This window comes from Mus caroli, chromosome 4, assembly GCF_900094665.2.
Source record: "Mus caroli chromosome 4, CAROLI_EIJ_v1.1, whole genome shotgun sequence".
Taxonomy (NCBI): domain Eukaryota; kingdom Metazoa; phylum Chordata; class Mammalia; order Rodentia; family Muridae; genus Mus; species Mus caroli.
Window position 1 is genome coordinate 112,616,351 of NC_034573.1, and position 19,303 is coordinate 112,635,653.

At 44.8% G+C, this 19,303-nt stretch overlaps 1 protein-coding gene across 1 annotated transcript in view; it reads left to right on the forward strand.

Moving 5' to 3' along the window:
* The first annotated feature begins 1,228 nt into the window (after positions 1–1,228).
* Ppt1 (palmitoyl-protein thioesterase 1) overlaps positions 1,229–19,303 on the forward strand; it is a 23,088-nt gene continuing 5,013 nt past the window's right edge. The window contains exons 1-6 of the mRNA XM_021161179.2: positions 1,229–1,497; positions 9,129–9,238; positions 9,553–9,680; positions 11,075–11,145; positions 13,359–13,461; positions 18,593–18,683. Of these exons, the coding sequence (XP_021016838.1) occupies positions 1,374–1,497; positions 9,129–9,238; positions 9,553–9,680; positions 11,075–11,145; positions 13,359–13,461; positions 18,593–18,683 (627 nt within the window). The 5' untranslated portion in view covers positions 1,229–1,373. The remainder of the gene's footprint in view (positions 1,498–9,128; positions 9,239–9,552; positions 9,681–11,074; positions 11,146–13,358; positions 13,462–18,592; positions 18,684–19,303) is intronic.

Here is a 19,303-nt window from a genome sequence, read left to right on the forward strand (position 1 = left end):
AGTCTCTATGGGGACATGTGACTGTCGGTGTGTAGAGCTCAGAAGACAGCTTGCACAACTTGGTTTTTTTTTTTTTTTTTTTTTTTTTTTACCTCAAGCTATCATAGTTCTCAAGAGGATAGGATCAGGAATGGCTTAGTGGCCATTGTTTTATCCAGCTGAGCAATCTTGCTGGCCCAACGCTTATCAGACTGTGCACTGTATAATGCATCCTAATCCTGTATTTTAATTGGCTTTCCAATTACTAAGTAACTGCTGGTTTCAGTGGGATGGTACAGAAGGGTTTCATGTGGGTGCACAACCGGTTATTCTTCTAGATTTTTCTTATGTCACTCTCTACAAGACTACTTCATCCTTTATAAAGCCGGTGTCAGAGAGTCCCACTGTACCGTGAATACACCCTATTTAACAGATTCCTTTAAACATTTTTAATGTTTTTTAGGGGAAAAATTTTTGACACTGTCATTGAGGTGCCGAGACCGCACTGAGGGAATCTAGAAAAGATGTGGGAGCATAGACAGGAGCCTCTGGGCTATAATAAACCAGAGTGGAGCTTGGATAGGACGTAGCTATGTTTCCCATCTTTCTAGTACATGAAACACCTGAGAGTCCATGACAGCCTGGAAGTCCTGATTACATCTTTAATAAGATACCTTTCCCCCCTTCAGGAGTTCAAACTTCCTCCTCCCTAATTACGTCTTTAGCTTTTGAAACCCCGTCTTAGCTTTACGATCCAAACCAAAACTCACCATGATATAACTTGCCCTGGATGAAAATCAAGTCTCCCTTCCCCAGTCCCAACACTGAGCCTTTTCTTCCAAGGGCTATAGTACTATGACACTGTGCTGAAGAGTTTTCTGCCTCCGAGGACCTTACCTAATTTCTCACACATGTGCTAAAATAAAAACAGTCTCCTAGGGGAAAAGCACCTGCTGCCAAGCCTGATGACCTCAGTTCAATCCCTCTGACGACGGAGTGGAAGGCCAGAAGCCGCTCCTGCAAGCGGCTCTCTGGCCTCCACACATGCGCTGTAGAACGCGAGCCGTACACATATGAAACGCCCACACATAGAATTAAAATTACGTGCAAATGACATAATTGTTAGCGAATAAACAGCTCTTTTCTGCTAATACACAGCTGAAAGAGAAGGCAAAGTTCCGTAGGGGGAAGGGGGAATTGTCACCTAGGCGTCCTTGGGTGTAAAATGAGAGCAGTGCATAAGATCAATTAAAAGATGGAAAGCCCTTATATAGTAGAGTCTGGTGGGTGTTAAGCAATGAATAAACGTCTCTGTCAGGACGCTGAGCCCGGCAGGGGGCGTGGCCACCGGAATTACTTTGGTCCACAGTCCCCGCGGTCATGTGATTGCTAAGATGGCGTCGTCCTGTTCTCGGAGGCTGCTAGCTGCCGCTCTGCTGCCTTGGTGCTGCGCCGCCTGGGCCCTGGGGCATCTGGACCCACCTCCACCACTACCGCTGGTGATCTGGCATGGGATGGGTGAGTGGGCGTGGACGGGGGCATCCTTTTCCCCCCTCGGTTCTTAAATCTGGAAAGGCGATAGAGATTCCACAGCACCCATCTAGTCCAAGGTTTTCGGATTTGGGGGTTGCTCTGCACGAAAGGGACGGCAGCCAGGTGTCTTTAGTGAGTGCTCAGTGAGTATTGTGCACGGCTGAGTTTATGCTTTGTTAAAATCCTGGCAGCAGTAGCATCAGCCTGCCCCTGCAAAGCTGGGCTGCACACTCAGGCTTTCATTCCTTCACATGTGAATAGAGATCTACCAGGGACCTTCATGTCCTTTATACAGTTACCTCGGAGCACCTGCTACATCTGAGCATGAAGCATTTTTCATCTTTCTGGAACTTGCTGTCCAGTGGGGGAAACGTATTATAACGAAATACGGGAAACTTGTCAAATGGCCATGAGTGCAGTGAAAACAGATAGAAGATAGAGCCTGAGGTGTGAGCTTGTGCTTCTACAGAGCAAGTTAGAACAGGAAACGGGATTCACCCAAGAGTGACAACTGAGTAGAGCTTAAGAGGATGCAGCCCCATGGAGGGAGCAACTGGCCAGACCCCCCCTCCCGCCCCCCCCCCCCGGAGCTCCCAGGGATTGGACCACCAACTAAAGAGTACACATGGAGGGACCCATGGCTCCAGCTGCTTATGTGGCAGAGGATGGACTTGGACACCAGTAGGAGGAGAGGCCCTTGGGCCTGAGGGTGTTCCATGCCCCAGTGTAGGGGAATGCCAGGGAGGGAAGAAAGGAGTGGGTGGGTGGGGGAGCACTCTCATAGAGGCAGGGGGAGGGGGAATTGGATGGGGGTTCCGAAGGGGAGACCTGGAAAGGGGAAAACATTTAAATGTAAATAAAGAAAATATCCAATAAAAAAATAAAAGAAGGAAAAAAAGAGAAGAAAAAAAAAGAGGACGAGGGAAGATGCCATATGGACATGGGGTCACAGGAGCAGCAGGTGTAAAGGCCCTGAGCTTGGCAGACCAGCATGCAGATCAGTGTAGCAGGAGCAGCGGGAGCAAGGGAATAAGAGGGTGAACAAGTATGTTGGGGCTTTTAAGATTAGTGTAAGGACTTGGAATTGGACTGGGAACTTGTGAGGTAGTAGAATTTACATTTGTAAAGAATTGTTCTAAGCCCATTGTGCTAGCTAGCTACTGTAAAGAGCTAGTTTAAGAAAGTAACTCCCCAGCACTCCGGAGGAGAAGCAGGAGGAACACCCCGAGTTTGAGGCCTGCATGATCTCCATGGAAAGTTCCACATCAGCCAGAGCTACGTGGGAAGACCCATATAATTAAAATTAAAAATGAAGTGAAAGGATCTTTCTATTTCTGACACTAGATTTTCATGCATACCCTAAGTGATCACTGAACAAAAGCTGTGGCTATGAGCTCTGGGGAGAAGTTGTTGTTAGAAAGAAGGGGATTGAGAACAGTCAGCTGAGAGATCACAGGGAATTCAGGTGCTTGTCAACAAAACCAACAACAGGCATTTTCTTTAGGAGCTCAGATTTAAAATCTTTTTTTTCTTGAGATATATATATATACACACACACACACACATACACACACACTGTAGTTGTCTTCACACACCAGAATAGGGAATCAGATTCCATTACAGATGGTTTGTGAGCCACCATGTGGCTTACTCAGGACCTCTGGAAGAGCAGTCAGTGCTCTTAACCGCTGAGCCATCTCTCCAGCCCCCAGGGAGCTCAGATTTATTAGCTGTGAAGATTGGTTTTCTTGAAGAGTCTTAGGGAGATTCCCTGTATAAGATTCAGCTCAATGGCCTCTTTGTCCTCAAGAGTTCCTGGCTTTATCCTGTAGCTAGTCAGTTGTTTCTTTTTCTCTCTGGGATAAGGTGACGAGGGATGGAGGAGGGAGACCTTACAGGATTGTGCTTTATGGATTAAAGGCACGAGTGCCTATCTGTCTTGTCCCACCAGTGTCCTCATTTCTGTTGTAGTTGCTGTGTTGAGAATAGATTGTAGATGTCACAGGAACTGCAAGGGGACACTGCAGACTTAAACCCAGAGATGCCTGTGACTCAGAGCTGTATAACAACAGCTGTGTGGTAACAGGAAGTGTGGTGGAAGTTTGGCATACTTCAGTGTGGCATCAAAGAATTAGATATGGCATGAGAGATGGAGGTGGCAGAGATGACTACACAGGCTTTGGCTTGGACAATTAGAAAGTGAAGTTGTTGGGCTGGTGAGATGGCTCAGTGGGTAAGAGCACCCGACTGCTCTTCCGAAGGTCCAGAGTTCAAATCCCAGCAACCACATGGTGGCTTACAACCATTCGTAATGAGATCTGACTCCCTCTTCTGGAGTGTCTGAAGACAGCTACAGTGTACTTACATATAATCAATAAATAAATCTTTAAAAAAAAAAGAAAGAAAGAAAGTGAAGTTGTTTAATGAAAATAGGGTTGCTTGGACGATGAGCACACTTGGGGGGGGGTCAGAATTTTTTTAAACCAAAGTAACGCACACTGTACTTGCTGCCCTCAAGAAGCTCAAAGAGTAGGATCCCAGTCCTCGGCCAGTTGAGGTTCATAGCCAGACCCTGTCTCAAAACAGAAGTAGAGGTTCTGCTTTTGGACTTAGTAACTTAAAGAGTATATTGTTATTGTTTTGGTGTGTTGCTAAGTTTAATTTTTGGGTCTTTTTTATTAAAGTTTTTGGTGGTGGTGGTGGTGGTGTTTTCTTTGTTTTGTTTTGTTTTCCAAACAGGGTTTCTCTGTATAGCCCTGGCTGTCCTGGAACTCACTTTGTAGACCAGGCTGGCCTCGAACTCAGAAATCTGCCCGCCTCTGCCCCCCAAGTGCTGGGATTAAAGTTGTGTGTCACCACCGCCCAGCTAAAGTATTTTTTATTAGTGTGTGTGTGTGTGTGTGTTGTAACCCTTGCACCATTACAGACCTAGTTTTTGGCTGAGACCAGGTCTCATTTGGTACAGGCTAGCTCAGAATTTATATGTGTTGTCTAGACAAGAGTGATTTTGAACTTTGATCTTATCCCTTCCCCCACAGTCCCCAAAGAGCTAGAATTATAGGCATGTGGAAATATGCAGGGATCATTTGATTGTTTTGTTTTGTTTGAGACAATAGCTTTTGTAGGCCACGGTATCATTGAACTGTGTAGCCAAGGCCTCTTTTGGTCTTTACTCATTACAACATGGTGGCTATTAAGAAAGAAGTAGAAGCTTCTCTAAGGCAGAGTGTTTTCCCCTTAACCTTCCCATCCAGTTGAAATGCTGGGATTCAAGTGCAAAGTGGGATACCACGTCAGCCCACGTTTCTACTCAGTGGTCCATTTGCTTCCTATTTTTAGCTCTGGTTGTTTCCGGAAAAGGAAACAATTCTAGGGCTAGGCTGAGGCTCTGAGCTCTGAGGCTCTCATTCCCTGGTTTATACAAGTTGGAAGTCAGCCATTTCCCAAAGCTCACAGCAACTGATTACATTCTGTGCCTCAGGCATTTCTTGGACCTTAATCCTAGTCCTAATGTTACAGATCTATGGCACTAGACTTTCATCCTGGTCCCTGACATCACAGATGTGTGGCATTAGACCTTCATCCTGGTCTCTGACATTGCAGATGTGTGTGGCACTAGGCCTGCCTCCTCTTTTTTTCTTTCTATTTCTTTCTTATGCAGCTCAGACCAGCCTCAAACTTCGCTAAGAAACCGAGGATGACCTTGAACTTCTAATTCTCTTCCCTCTGCCTTCAAAGTGCTGAGACCATATCTGTGCACCCTGTCTAGTTTATGCAGTCCTGGGTTCCTACCCAGGGCCTGGTACATGTTGGGCAAACACTCGCTCAGCAGGGCTACTTCTCCAGCCCCACGTGGCCTTCGGAAGCGTGTTAGCACCTGCTAGACAGAGCTTAAGCTTGTGGGGTTTTGTCTGTTATATTGAGGTGAAACTCATGTAACATCAGGTTCACAGTTTTCAGTGCAGAGGCTTCCTCGTGATTTCAGAACTTGTCAGCTCCCAGGAAACCCACCATATGGGTTAAGTCAAGGTTTCCTTCCCCCTCCTCTCATTCCTGATAACCTCCAGCCTATTTCCTATGCTTGTGGGGTGTCTTATTCTGAACATAACAGGTAAAATATATTGGATAATTAGTCTTTTGTGCAGGGTTATTTTACGATGCATGCTCTGAGGTTCATCCAAGTTGTAGCATGCGTCAGCACTTCATTTCTATTTATAAGTAAATAGTATTCCATTGTATGAATATACCACAGATTATTTATCCAGTAATGGGCATTTGGCTTATTTCTGCCTTTTAGCTATTACCAATAATACCACCTTAGACATTTGGGTAAGGTTTTACTGTATGTCTTCATTTTTCTTAGTTATCTAGTATGAGTAGAGTTGCTGGTCATGATAATTGCATGCTTAATTTTTTGTTTGTTTGTTTATTTGTTTTTTTTTAAGACAGAGTTTCTCATGTATCCCTGGTTGTCTTGGAACTTACTCTGTAAACCAGGCTGCACTTGCCAACGAATTCACAGAGATCTGCTTGCCCCTGCATCCCAAGTGCTGGGATTAAAGGCATGCACCACCACTACCCAGTGCTTAATTTTTTTTTAAGTCATTGCAATACTTTTCCACAGAGATTACATTGGTATAGTTCCATTAAGAGGATACCAGCATACCTCAATCCCCGTGTCCTTGCCATCACTTATTTACTAATTTTTAAAATGTTCTTTTTTGCCAGATATGGTGGTACACAGCCTTTCATCTCGGCACTGAGGAGACAGAGGTAGACAGATATCTCTGAGTTTGAAACCAACCTGATCTATATGGAGAGTTCTAGTCCAGCTAGGATTATGTAGCAATACCCTGCCTAAACAACAATGTTAGGTTGTTTTTAAGCAGTCTAGATGGGTATAGATTGACAGTTCATCATTTTAGCTTGCATTTTGTCAACAGTGATTCTATTGACCATTTTCTGTCAATAGAAATTTTCTTAGGCAAGTGTCTTTGCATCTTTTCTCAATTTATTTTTTAAGATTAAGGAAAATTGGTGAGACAGAGAGAGAGAGAGAGAGAGAGAGAGAGAGAGAGAGAGAGAGAGAGAGAGATTAGAAGAGGGCATCATTGGATCCCTGGAGCTATAGTTATAGGTGGTTGTGAGGCACCCAACATGGTTCTGAAACTGAATTTAGAAGCTCTGGAAGTGCTCTGAACTGCAGACCTTTTTCTCTAGCCTCTTCATTTCTTTTATTTTAAAATTATTTATTTTTATGTATATGTGTGTGCCTATGTGAGTATATGTCAAGTACACATAGAGGCCCTAGGTGACAGATGATGGTGACAGCATCAGATTTCCTGGAGCTGGAGTACATGTACTTGTGAGCCATCCAACATGAGTGTTGGGAATCAAACTTGGGTCCTGTGTAAGTGCAATCTCTTTGTCATTGTTCTGTTGCTATGAAGAGACACCATTACCAGGGCAACTCTTAGTAAATAGGGCACTTCATTGAGGGCTTGTTTACAGTTTCAACGATTGAGTCATCATGGTGGGGAGCTTGGTGAAACTCATGGTGCTGGAACAGTAGCTGAGGGCTGCATCCTGATCCAGAGACAGACAGATGGACAGGCAGACAGCACCTGGCCTGAGCCTTTAAAACTTTAGAGACCAACTCCAATGACACACTTCCTCCAACAAGGCCAAACCTCCTAATCCTTCTAATCCTTTCAAAGAGCTTCATTCCCTGACTAAGCATTCAAATATATGAGCCTATGGGGACTTTCTTATTCAACCTACCACAAGCAGCCAGCTCTCCAACACCCCTCCATTTCATAATTATATTATTTGCCTTGTTGAGTTGTAAGAATTACTTGTGTATCTGGACACTGAATTGAGGTACATGTTTCACAGGTAATTTTCTCTCCTTCTAGAGTCTGACTGTCTTGACTTTTGGTTTCCGGCTTCTTACATTTTGAGTCAGAACCCCACATGGGATTATGTTACTAGATATGAGTATCTAAAAAGACATGGCAACAGTGTTCTGAATGCTCAATGAGCAAAAATGTATTCAAAGTCAAGAGTGAAGTGAACTGCATGTTTCTGTCAGTGTGTGCATCTCCCACTCCCTGGGTTCTGAACACAGAACACTGTGCACTGTGCAGGCTGCCCTTCATGAACACCAACAAATGCTGCCTCCAAGCACTGTGCACACTGCCCTTCATGAACACCAACAAATGCTGCCTCCAACAGTCTGCTCAGTCTCCAGCCTGCTGGGCGTGGTGAATCCCGGTGCTCTTATTGTATATACAATGTCTTATGCTTTTCTAGTGGTTTTATTGCAAGAAACAAGGACTTAATATTTTCATCAGCATGTAAGTACCAAATTAGTTTCTCTATCATATTGTGTCCCAGTGATTACTTGTAAAGTTGCCATTTGGGAGGGCTGGAGACAAGGCATAGTGGTTAAGAGAACCTCTGACCTTCAGAGGACTTTAATTTTGTTTCCAGCACTTACATGATAGCTCAGTTGCCTGAAACTCTGCTTTCAAGGGCAGACACCCTCTTCTGTACTCCAGAGGCACCAGGCATGCATATGGTGCACATATACATACATGGAAGCAAACGTTCATACATATCAATTAAAAGAAATACAAATTTCAGAGTTGCTAACTTGAGTTTCATCTAAAATAAAAACAAATCAGTAAATGTTTGTTTTGTGATTAGGATAGAATGTCCAATCGTTTCTGAAATAACCCCAAGCATGCTTCTGACATTTGTACTATCTCTATTTCTGCAAGCAGTGTTTCAGTACTTATAAAACCGAAATCTTGATTGACTCTGAAAAACACCAAGATCTACTTATGTCTTCTATTATCAGCTATTCAGCTAGAATGAATTTTAGGGGGGGGCATTAGTTTGATTGATTGATTGATTGATTTCATTGTTTGTTTGTTTGTTTTTAAAGAGAGTCTGTGTTGTCATGGCTATCCTGGAACTCATCTGTAGACCAGACTGGCCTGGAACTCAGATATCCACCTGCCTCTGCCTCCTGAGTGCTGGGACTAACGGTGTGCGCCACCACTATCCCTCTGCCCTCAGTTCTTTCTAAATTTAAAGCTAGGGTCTCAATATGTAGGTCTAGCTAGACTGGAACTCAGTGTGTTGACCAGTCTGGTCTCTCAATTTTACAGAGATCTGCCTGCCTTTGCCTCCGGAGTGCTGGGTTTAGACAGTGACCTACTCTGCTGAGGTGAAAATATAATTCTTTATGTAAAAATAAACAAGTAGAATGTTTACCATTTTGTAAAATTAATTTTGCCCTTAATAAAATGGTAAAGTTTTGTGTATACCGAAGAATTACCTTATGATTCATTGTCAGTAACTGTTTGATTTGTATATATGCTGTATGCACCCCTATAACCAAGGTAGTGTTAAGAATTCCTAAAGTGAGAAGGGCGTTGTGTAGGAAAAGCTGGAGAATCCCCACATTAGACAATTGTTTACTAGTTCCCTCCATTCCGCATGCTGCCCTTTCTCGTTCATTTATGCCCTTTGGTTTGAGACATAAAAGATTTGTGTTTCTTAAATAATGTTTCAATTCACAAATTTCCACTGTTGTTTTTCTTGCCTAGGGGACAGCTGTTGTAACCCCATGAGCATGGGTGTCATTAAAAAGATGGTTGAAAAAGAAATACCTGGGATTTACGTCTTGTCTCTAGAGATTGGGAAGAACATGATGGAGGTAAGATCCCGCTCGCTCCCTGAGGGGTTTGAACAACTCAACCTTGCATTTTTAGCAGCAAACTATAGCCCTACTGGTTTGGTTTTATTTTATTTTGGGATGTAAGCTTTTGCTCTGTAGCCCAGGCTGGCCTAGAACTTGATCTTCCCACCTCATCCTCCCAAGTGCTTGAGCTACAGCATTGTTTCAGCATGCTCAGCTAACTAACAGTCTAGTGGCTATGTGAGGGTGCTGACCCATGCCAGCCCCCATCTTAGAGAAGATGCTATTTATGCGCAGTTCCTTCTTTTCACTCCTCGCTACTCCTCTTTTAGGATGTGGAGAACAGCTTCTTCTTGAATGTTAATGTCCAAGTCAACATGGTGTGTCAGATTCTGGGAAAGGACCCTAAGTTGCAGCAGGGATACAATGCTATTGGCTTCTCCCAGGGAGGCCAGTTCCTGTAAGTACCCCTCTGGGCCACGGTGCCTGTTACATGGAATTGATGTTTCTTCTATTCAGATGAGTGGACTTTAATTATTTTGGTATCTTCCCCGGTCATAGAAAGGAAGTTATTCTTAAAACGTGGCTGCATAAAAAGCTTTGTGGAACTTAATTTCTTTCTTTTTGATGTGTGCAGATGTGTGAGCATGTATGTGGAGGGCAAAGGTCAATGTTCAGTGTCTTCAACAACTCTCCACCCTACTTTTTTTAGAAAAATTTAAAGATTTTATATTATTTTTCATCAAGTATGTGTACATTGGGGGTATGTGCAGGTGTGAGTGCAGTGCCCACAGAGGCCAGAGCGGGGCATCATTCACCTTGAGCCTAAGTTACAAGCTGTGAGTGACCCATTGTAGGTGCTGGGAGCCAAACCTTTGTGAGCTGCCAACACTCTTAACCACTAAATCATCTCTCTCCACCTCTTATTTTCTTCTTCTTTCTTTCCTTCTTTCTTTTTTTCTTTCTTTCTTCCTTTCTTTCTTTCTTTTTTTCTTTTTTTCTTAGTTTTTTGAGACCAGTTTTCTCTGTGTAGCCCTGGCTGTCCTGGAACTCACTCTGTAGACCAGGCTGGCCTGGGACTCCAGAGATCCACCTGTCTCTGCCTCCTGAGTGCTGGGATTAAACATGTGGGCTGCCACCACATGACTTAACTTAAAAAAATTTAAACTATATTTGTTTCCTTCTCTCTCTCTCTCTTTCTCTCTCTCTCTCTCTCTCTCTCTCTCTCTCTCTGTGTGTGTGTGTGTGTGTGTGTGTGTGTGTGTGTACGCTCACGCCTTGGTGTATGCACATAGGTCAGAAGACAGACAGCTTTGAGGAATCAGTTCTCTTCTACCAGGCCTGGGAGTCAAAACCTGGTTTTGGTATCGAGTGCTTAACCCTCACTGGACAACATTTTATTATTATTGTCATCATCATTGTCATCATCATCATCATCATCGCCAGCACTGAGAAAAGATTTCTCCATGAACCTGGAGCTCAGTGTTAATAGACTGGCTGTTGGCAAGCCCCAGAGACCCTCTATCTCTACCTCTCCCCACCCCCCACATGCTGATATTACCAGATTACTGTTGTCTGAGCCTTTTCTTTTTTCTTATTAAGGGAGGGTATGCAATCCAATCCAGGCTCAGTTCCTCATGGTTGTATGACAAGCCCTTCATAGGCTGAGCCATCTCCCTAGCCTCTCTTGATTTATTTTCTATAAAATAAGATTTGAATTCAGCCTTAGGGAAGGAAGATCCTGTAACTCTGTGGTTTGGGGACCCATGGTGTATTAAACAACTTAATCTGTGAAGTGACTTGATAGATTCTAATCTGACCATCAGAGCTGACAACCATCCTTGATTTCTCCAGGAGGGCAGTGGCTCAGAGATGCCCAACACCTCCCATGATGACCCTGGTCTCAGTTGGGGGACAACATCAAGGTAATGGTCACCTCTTCTTTCCATGATTCTCTTCCCCTTTCCTAACCCATGTCCTTCTGATGTTTTGTATTTCCTTTTTCTTTCATTTTTCCTTCTTTCCTTTATTCTTTCCTTCCTACCCTTTGTTTGTTTCTTTCTTTGCTCTTCCTCCTCCTTTTTCGATAACGTGGGTGGGGGGGCACATGAGGAGGACAGAGGTATTACATTTTTCTGGACCTGGAGTCATGGGTAATTGTTGAGCCATCTTGCATGTGTCTTCTGTAAGAGTTGTTGCTGCTCCTAACTATTGCGAGATCTCCACAGCCTTGCCTACTTTTTTAAATTGTAGTATTGCCAGGTGGTAGTGACTCATGCCTTTAACCCTAGCACTCAGGAGGCTGAGGCAAGTAGATCTCTGTGAGTTTGAGGTCAGCCTGGTCTACAGATGAAGTTCCAGGACAGCCAGGGCTACACAGAGAAACCCTGTCTCGAAAAGAAATAAAGAAAGAGAGAAAAGAAGAAAAGATGTGGTAGTTGGATTTGTACCCTGCATCAGCCACTCTTGTCAAATCCCATTTCTACATAATGGGACAGAGTAACTATCACCAATGGAGGAGTAGGGATTGCGAAGCTCTGTAGCACAGGCAAGTCATTAGTAGCCATCTCTTCTACGTAGTTGATTAGATTTCATAGAGATAAGAGTCTCAGCGCAGGGGCTGGAGAGATGGCTCAGTGGTTAAGAACACTGACTGCTCTTCTGAAGGTCCTGAGTTCAAATCCCAACTACCACTTGGTGGCTCACAACCATCCATAATGAGATCTGGCACCCTTTTCTGGTGTGTCTGAAGACAGCTACAACGTACTTACATATAATAAATAAATCTTTAAAAAAAAAAAAAAAAGAGTCTCAGCCCAGTGACAGTTGATAGTTGAGGATTTGCAGAACTAAGTTGAGCTGTGTGTGTAGCCTGGTGGTGATAACAGTTGTCCAACATGTGCAAGGTCCTATGCTAGCACTACCAAAAAAAGGGAAATAAAACGGTGTTCCTGTTCTCTGACAGTTGTGCTGTACAACTAACATTAATTAGGGTGGAGGCTTTTTGTTCTAATTTGTGGTTCCACTTAGAAATGCCCATTTGAGGGGAAAGGCGCATCACTGGATTAGAACTCCTCTCATGCTGTGTGTTATTGTCAACATGATTGACAACAGAAATTAAAGCTTGGATGCAGGCTTTAATATTCTTTTCATTTTATGTATTTATTTTAGTTTTTCAAGACACAGTTTCTCTAGGTAGCCCTCCCTGACTGTCCTGGAACTCACTCTGTAGACCAGGCTGGCCTTGAATTCACAGGGATCCACCTGCCTCTGCCTCCCGCTTGCTGGAATTAAAGGCGTGTGCCACTGCCCAGCAATTTTTTATTTAATTTTTTTAAAGCTTTATTTTGTATTTATGTATTATATTCACATCATTTCCAGCTCTCTACCCTCTAACTCCTCCCACTCTCTCCCAAATTCATGGCCTCTTCTTTAATTATCATCAGTGTGTGTGTGCACGCATATTGTTGGGGATAAAACCCAGGGTCTCCACATGTGAAACAAGAACTCTGCCACAAAGCTGCACCCGAGCTCACATTTGGCTTTCTGAACCCAAGGTGCACCATATCTGTGGATTCAAAGATCTACGGCTAAGAACTATGGGAAAGGCATTTGTGTGTGCCTAGAATCCCAGAATTTAGGGGTTGGGGATAGGAGGATTGAGTTTGAGTTCAGCCTGGGCTTTATTAGCCCCTACCCTATCGTCATAAAAAGAGAAAGGGGAGGGGTGGCAAGGGAGGGCAGAGAAAAGTATTCAAGAGACCATTGAATCTGTACTGTTAATGTAGAGTCCTTTCTCTCTCCCTAAACAACACAGTGTAATAACAACCCGTGGAACATTTGCACTGCAGTAAGTGTCAAAAGTAATTCACACAGGAAGGGGAAGTGCACGGAGGAAAGTATGACTGGGGAGAGGAATGGCGATGCAGAACCAGATGAGTTTCCCAGAAAGAGGATGGGGTAACCATGTGCTGCAACAGCCACACATGGGAGGCTGGGGCAGAGGTCCCTGGCGGACTACCAGAGGGAAACTGGCAGTACTTGGATGTTTTTATTTTTCCTGTTTCACGGTGCCTGCTACAGTGGCACTCAACATGTGATTATTAGAGTAATAGATGGCTGTCGTTTTCCTACCCAGGTGTCTTTGGACTCCCCCGATGCCCAGGAGAGAGTTCTCACATCTGCGACTTCATCAGGAAGTCACTTAATGCTGGTGCTTACTCCAAAGTTGTGCAAGAACGGTGAGTGCAGCCAGCTGTCAGGTGCAGACTGTGGGAGTGCCCTGCTAGCATGCAGTGTGAGCGGCTGCTAGAGGTATCACCACAGTTCATAACTCTAGTCTCGGGATCCTCTGGCCGCCAGGAGCATTGCCTGCACATGGTGTGCAGACATACATGCAGGTAAAAAACCCATATACATAAAAATAAAAATAAATAAATGTGGGGCTGGAGAGAGCTCAGCAGGTAAGAGGCTGTTCTTCCAGAGGACCAGGGTTCAATTGCCAGCACCTACATAGAAGCTCACAACTGTCTGTACCTCCAGCTCCATAGAATCTGGCTCTCTCAGGTACACAGACAAACATGTAGTCAAAACACCAGTGCACAATTAAAAATAATTTTTTAAAAAATTTAAAAATAAACAAATAAACAAATCTTAAAAAAAAAAAAATTTGGCTCCATGTAGTGGTAGACTCGGGACATAGGGACAAAGGCAGGCAGATCTCTGTGAGTTTGAGGCCAGCTTGGTCTACAGAATGAGTTGAGTTCCAGGTCAGCCAGGGCTACACAGAGAAACCCTGTACAGAAAAAAAAAATTTTTAATTAATTAAAACTAAATAAAAAAAAAAAAAAAAAAGGACTTGAAGGAGGCACAGAGAACAAGAGAGGAGCGCAGAGCCAGCACAAGATCTCAGCATGTTTTTGAAAAAATACAAACAGAAGGCCGGCTGGGCTGTAAGAACTGTGTGGCTCAGCCGAAAGGTCTTACCTCCCTCCATAGAAGGCTCATTGCAGAAAACCATGCTCTAGAGCCCCAGGAAAGCCTAGAGACTGGGGGATGTACGGTAAGTGGGCAGGTCCAAACTAGGGCCTTTTGGAAACCTGAGGCAGGCACAGTCTGAATCCCCAGCTCCCTGGGGAGGGGACGCCCAGGTGACTGCTTTTCTCCACCCTGGACCCTGACAGGAGACACAATCCACTCTCTCAGCGATTTACCTGGACGACCCAGATTTAGAGCTAAAGTTATGTCCCAGGCAGGAAGTAACTAAGGGAGAATTCTCAGGGGGGTGGCAAGGGGGCGGGGGATGGCACCTTCCTTTATTTAATCCTAGCACTTTGGAGGCAGAGGCAGCTGGATCTCTGAGTTTGAGGCCACCCTGCTTTACATAACAAGTTCCAGGACAGCCAGGGCTACAGAGATTCTGTCTTGGAAAAAAAAAAAAGTAGCAATAAAAAAGACACCCAAACCATTACCATACTTGAGCTTCCAGACTGAAAGCTTGCTGAGTACTGTGTCAAGGACAGAAGAAAATGCATACTGCCGTGCATTCGTGTTACACGTGAAGAACAGATCCCAACCAGGAAGGATCTGCGAAGCATGCCCACCCAGAAGGCAGCGATGCCGAGCTTTGGGATCTGAGGGAAGCTGTTAGCTAACTGTAAATCTGTGTGCCTGCACCAAGGACCAATGGGGGATCAGGGTCAGGGGCCACCTTCAAACATGGAAAGTAAAGGAAGATGGCCTCTTGTGTTCTCCTGGGGGTTGTTGGAGAGCTCTCATTCTGTCATTAGCTAGCTGTGTGGCCCTAGGCACTCTGAGCCTCTGACGTGTGGTTAGAAGCATGCCTTACTGGAGAATCATTTTTCAGGTTAAGCAAGTTGAGTAAAGACTATCTAGTGTAGCCTGAATTCCTAGTAATTAAAAGGTTTGGACTGGACTTAAATCCAGTAGGGCTGTATTTAAAACATTGAGCTATTTCTTTTGTTGTTGTTGTTTTTTGTTTGTTTGTTTGTTTGTTTGTTTTTCGAGACAGAGTTTCTCTGTGTAACCCTGGCTGTCCTGGAACTCACTCTGTAGACCAGGCTGGCCTCGAACTCAGAAATCTGCCTGCCTCTGCCTCCCGAGTGCTGGGATTAAAGGCGTGCGCCACCACCGCCTGGCTGAGCTTTCTATTTCCTCTCCAGGTGTTGTCATTTGTTCTCTCTTCCAGTTGCAGCTTTGAAGTCTTTTATTCATAGTCTCATCAAATATGAAATACTATTTGCCACACCTGGTGGCACGCTCCCTAGATACCATGGCATAGAAGCCAGTTGGGCACACTGGTCTCTTGCTAGGAGGGGAGGGGAAGCGGGCACCTTAGGTGGAGGCTGCTAAGATGCAGGTGTGCACGTGATGGTGGTGTTTCCTACGTTATTGGTACTTTTATTCTGGGGTGTGAAGGGGGAGGTGGAAGGAACGTGGGAGAAGTCAAGAAAAGAATGGCCAGCACTAAGGCAGGGACAAGTTTGGCTTGTTCTGGGCTGGGGTGACTTTAGGGACAGATGGGAGAATTGAAAAGACAAGGTGGGGCCCTACCTTGGAAGGAATTGGCCAGGAACATGGAGTACTAAGAAATGCTGTTCTCTCTGTAACAGCATGTGAAGCAGAAGACTAGCGCGACGTGGTCGTGTTTTCAGAAGGCCTCCACTGCTTTGTAGAAAGTGGACTCCGAGAGGGCTCGAAGAAAAACAAGGAACTCTTTAGGGTCTGAGCAGTGGTCTAGGTGAGAAACAGTGGTGGCTGAGATGCTAAGGATGAGTTAGGCCTGTGAGCCAACAGCATAGCACTAACTCAGTCTCCCTGCATTGTGTGTTCAGAATTCTCAACAGCCGGTAGCACGGACTTAACTTTTAGGCCACCATTTAATTTTGGTCGGGTCGTTTGCTTTTTCTTTTTTAAATGTATATGAGCGGAGCCTCATCTGCACAGGTGGCCAATAGGACACAAAATGGTGGGAAAGCGTGGGAAGGGTAGACAGGGAAAGTTTCTTCTGCCTTCATGCAGGTTACCTTTTGTATAGGAGAGGATGTCCACAAGGAAACCAAATCTAACCAAACTTAAAACAGGCATTGCTGGGGCCCAAGAAGTGGCTGAATGTTTAAATGCTTGCTGTGCAAGCATCCAGACCAGGTTTAGGTTGCCAGCACCTACATGCAAAGCTGACAGCAGTATCTGTGACCCCAGCCCTAGGAGGCAGAAAGAAGGTGATTCTGGGAAGTTGCTGTCCAGCCAGCAGTGCTATCACACTGTCTCAAGGACCATGGTGCAGTGATAGAGGACACCTGGTGTCAGTCTCCACAAGAATAACAGGATCACCCACACATAGACCTACATGAACACATGCATATATATACCCACACATATACACTGAAGTAAATAAATGGAATTCCCTAACAGTCTGATTCCCAAAGCCTCAAAGAGCATGGTGGTTCACACCTGTAATGCCAGAAGAGCTCAGGAGGGCGGGGCAAGAGAATTGCTGCGAGTTTGAGGACCCCACTGGCTACAGATGGTGGACCAGGCCAGTCAGAGTTACATAGCAAGAGCTTTCCTGATAAAACAAACCAAAAAAGTCAAGTGTGGTGGTATATGCCTGTAATCCTAACACTGGGGACACAGAGGCAGGAAGAGCATCTATTTGAGTATATCCTGGGCTACATAGTGAAACTGTCTCAAAACACCAAAGTATAACTTAGATCAGTTAGCCTTTCCCAATCTACTTCTCAGCAGTACAAGTAGTGAGAGTGTACACTAGTTCTCCTTCTGTTTCACAAACCTCCTCCCCCCTTCCCCTCCCCTCCCCCTCCCCCTCCTCCTCCTCTTCCTCCCAGGCCCCTCTGCTTCTGCCCATCCTCAGGCCTCCTCTGGGCTGTACCACTTACATCAAGCTCCTTGCAGTGGGATGTCCCTGTATCTTCCTGTCTGCTCCTCTTAGCTGTCTCATTTTGATGGCAAAAGCTTAGGTGATGATCAGCCTCATGCTCATCCTTTGTCATCAGCCTCCTGAAATTCTAGGCCACTGAAATTCTGGGTCACAAATTTGGACCCAGCTTGACTGGGTCCAAAGACTTTCCTCACCATCACTTTGCATTATTGAGTGAGCCATGATCAATCACCCGGGGAAGTTGTGTGATGTTTCTACCCCCCGGCCCCCTGCAGTCTTCTCACCACTCCAGCCTCTAGCACAGCTTGTCTCACACCCTGTATGGGCTAGCAGACCCCTAGTATAGAGTATCTTACTGTCTTATCAAGGGCCTTAGGATCCTATGTGGGGAAAGTAGTGAGCAGCAGTACTGATGGTAGGTAGTATTATATATGTGTTCACAGTCTATCTGTGTTTGCAGAGCTTCTCTGGATCAAACCCAGAGTCATGTGCAGGTCAAACAAATACTATTATCTGGGAACTATACCTTTAACCCTGAATTTTATTTATTTATATACTAGATATTTTTCTTCTCTGTTTGGGTGTTTTATTAGCATGTATGTATGTATGCACACCATGTGCTGGCCTGGTGCCCAGGAAGCCAGAAGGTGGCACTGGATCCCCAGGAACTGGAGTTATAGATGGTTGTGAGCCACCATGTGAGTTAGGGAGAGATCAAACCCAGATCCTCTGGAAGAGCAGCCAGGACTCTTAACCACTGAGCCATTTCTTCTGCTCCTAGCCCTGAATTTTTAAGTATCAGTGAAGTTAAACATTTTAGGACTTCCAAATACTTTTTTTTCATGGCAGGGTCTCATATTAGCCCAGACTGACCTCAGACTTGCTCTGTAGCTGAAGATAACCTTGAACTTCTGAACCCTATGCCTCTACCTCCCATGTGCTGCTACTACAGGCGGGCACCACCACATCTGGCTCCAAACACATTTATCAACAGATTGGAAAGGGTCATTCTGATAACTGATAGTCACTCTGAGAAGGCTCAGTCTCCATTCCAGCCTGAGGAAGACGAGGAAAAGGATAACAATGGAGAGGAAGAGACAAAAGGCGGCAGAGTCTTATGGGATAAAGAGGAAGCAAAGGAGAGTGGGAGAGGTGGAACTGTGAGAAGGGACAGCCTAGACCACCATATTAGAAGGTCAAATATTGATGAATCTCTTCCCCAATTCTTTGGCCTTTCTGTATCTGCCAAATGGCCTGTCGTTCTCCCAGCGAGATGTTTTGTTGACAGGTCTAAGAAGTATTCCCTATTAGCCCTATTAGAAGGTTAGGCCTGGGACTTCAGGCTTTGGTTTTTCATCCTTTTGAAGTCTCTTGGTTGCCTAGACACTGGAGTATGTTCCAGGCATACTGACTGAAAGCACCCAGTCACCTTCATTCCTTCTCTTTCTCAGCCTGGTGCAAGCACAATACTGGCATGACCCTATCAAGGAGAGTGTGTACCGAAACTACAGCATCTTCTTGGCAGACATAAATCAAGAGAGGGTAAGAGCCCAAATAGGCTCCCATGGCTAGACATTCCTTTCTGGCCATCAGAAATCAGCAGTGGCTATTTAAAAAAAATACCCTGAGCAGAAGCCAGGAACCATGGGTTTTGTTTGTGTGTGGCAGTGCTCACTGAGTTTCAGTTCTTTCAGGGTGGCTGGGCTGGAACTCATCTGGCTCTCCTCCTCCCTGAAGTCCCCCCCCCCTTCCTTTATGTTGACATATTACAATAGGTGGCAAGCTGGGCAATGTGGAAATTTACAGCTGCTGTCTTCACAAACGACATTCTTCCAGGTGGGGCCCTTCCGAGCAGGTTTTCTCAGAAAAGACTTACTTGAGAGACTCAGGGAAGGGCATAGACTGTGCCCAGGCATGAGCATGGTTTGGGACATTCTGGTAAACTTAACGGTTCATTTTATATGATTGCCAACTTGAGGGTGTTTGTTTTAAGCAAAAAAAAAAAAAAAAAAAAAAAATGAATCAGATAAAAAAAAGAAAATAGGTCAGAAGCAAAATCCAGAGCCGCCCAGAATTCTTATTATTTTGTCATGTTTGAAGCCTGTGACCTAAATGAGTAAGGTATATATAGAGTGGACAGAACCCAGCCCATGGCTGATGAC